The following is a 1,660-nucleotide window of genomic DNA, read 5'->3' on the forward strand; positions in this document are numbered from 1 at the left end:
TATTGTGTGTGTGTACTTATTCATTCTCATTCATATCCGTTTTCTTATGAACAAAGAGAAAAATAAATCGATAAAGATAGATGCTTAAGGAAGGGGAAAACGGTTTCTAAATCTCATTATCCTGAGGAAAGGCTTTTCGCAAAATGTATTTGGGCTTTACTCTGCGCCACATTGTAGCTATTAGTATTAAAATAACTCACATGGGCACCTGCTATTTACATGTTGTGAGAAGAGCATATGAATTTAAGAAAATCGTGATACACCCTACGTTAGAGATCAAGAAGCTGTCTCATGATTTGCTTTGAAACTTTTACTTGGTCAGAGTTGATGAAATACTGTAAAACTGCATAGAGTAATTGTGTTAAAAAATATTTGAGAACAACGGACTATGCTGACAAGAGTCCTAAAAAATAACACTTAAGGAAAATAAGGAAATTACTCCTAGTATTCATCCTTGGTGACTGACCACAACGATAATTGCGGCGACTTGACGGCCAAATAATTATAATGATAAATGGTCAAGCAATTAAGACACTGGCCCCTAAAATACTCTTTAGTAGCCTGAGTTAAATCCACACCAGAGTGTAATTTGTCACAGAACTTTAATGAGAAATATCCCAATAGATGGCGCTTAATCGTGGTGTCCTGCTTTCCTGCTTGGCGATCCTTCGACGCAGTCCAGTCCCACTAACGTCGGCGATGACTCCAGACTCCTTCCCGTTTCAGTGTCACAAGTAAGCATTTTCCTATCTATCAAAGTCAGTTTTGAATATAACGATTTTGGTATATCTAAAACCATCGGGTAATTCTTTTCATGATTAAATGAGCGTCTGATTACGATTTCTCGCAAACAGGAGTGGCCTTTGGAAACGATGCTGAAGGTAACCGCGAAGAAAGAACTGCGGGAATTCGTCATGAATTTCCTTCTGGATGAGAGGATGTGCTCCTCCAAGGCGCTCTTCGAGGTGGTCGTCGGAGAGGTAAGAAATTCAGTACTTCTCACTGAATCAGCAAATCAGGGTTTTGTGTTTATTCTTGTTGTGTTATCTCTAGTATCGCCGTTATTATGATCCGTGTGGCAAAAGCAATAGGTCATGTTAAGTCTTAAAAGGTTCAGATCAGGAATTTATGCGATGGATCAGTGTCTTCTGGGTCTGTTAGATGTTATATTGATCTTCACCCAATTTTTTTCCGAATTGATTTTCACCCAAATTTTTTTTTTTCGTTCCAATTACCTCTGTTGCTATCTGGGATGATCTTTTAATGTTTACGTAGATGACATTTCTCTTTTGATCGTCGTATTTATTTCTGCTCTTTCTGCTTTTTTGACTGGTCTTCTCATGTGCGATTTCAAGAGACCTGCATTCTTTTTCTTTCTTTTTGATACGCGTTGCTTTTGAACATTTTCTTTTTCATTTTCTTCACATTTTTAACTATAGATTTTTTTTTTTTTAAATCTTCAGTGTCTTTTTCGGCTTGCAGTAGTCAATAAGATCCCTTGACTTACGTAAGGCCAGAGCCCTGTATTTTAGAGCTGGTTACTCTATTTTTTTTCCCTGATTCCTTATTTTTTCAATTGTTTCTTTTTGTCTCACACGTTTTCTGTTTTCGAATGCTTGCTAAATAAATTCTTCAAACCTATTTCTTAATTGATTAGTCG

At 36.9% G+C, this 1,660-nt stretch overlaps 1 protein-coding gene across 1 annotated transcript in view; it reads left to right on the top strand.

Annotated features, from left to right (window-relative positions):
- LOC119591770 overlaps window positions 1-1,660 on the top strand; it is a 6,874-nt gene that overhangs the window by 2,869 nt on the left and 2,345 nt on the right. The window contains 3 exon segments of the mRNA XM_037940516.1: window positions 625-649; window positions 651-734; window positions 855-980. Of these exon segments, the coding sequence (XP_037796444.1) occupies window positions 625-649; window positions 651-734; window positions 855-980 (235 nt within the window).

This window comes from Penaeus monodon, chromosome 29 (genome assembly GCF_015228065.2).
Source record: "Penaeus monodon isolate SGIC_2016 chromosome 29, NSTDA_Pmon_1, whole genome shotgun sequence".
In the NCBI taxonomy this organism is placed as follows: Eukaryota; Metazoa; Arthropoda; class Malacostraca; order Decapoda; family Penaeidae; genus Penaeus; species Penaeus monodon.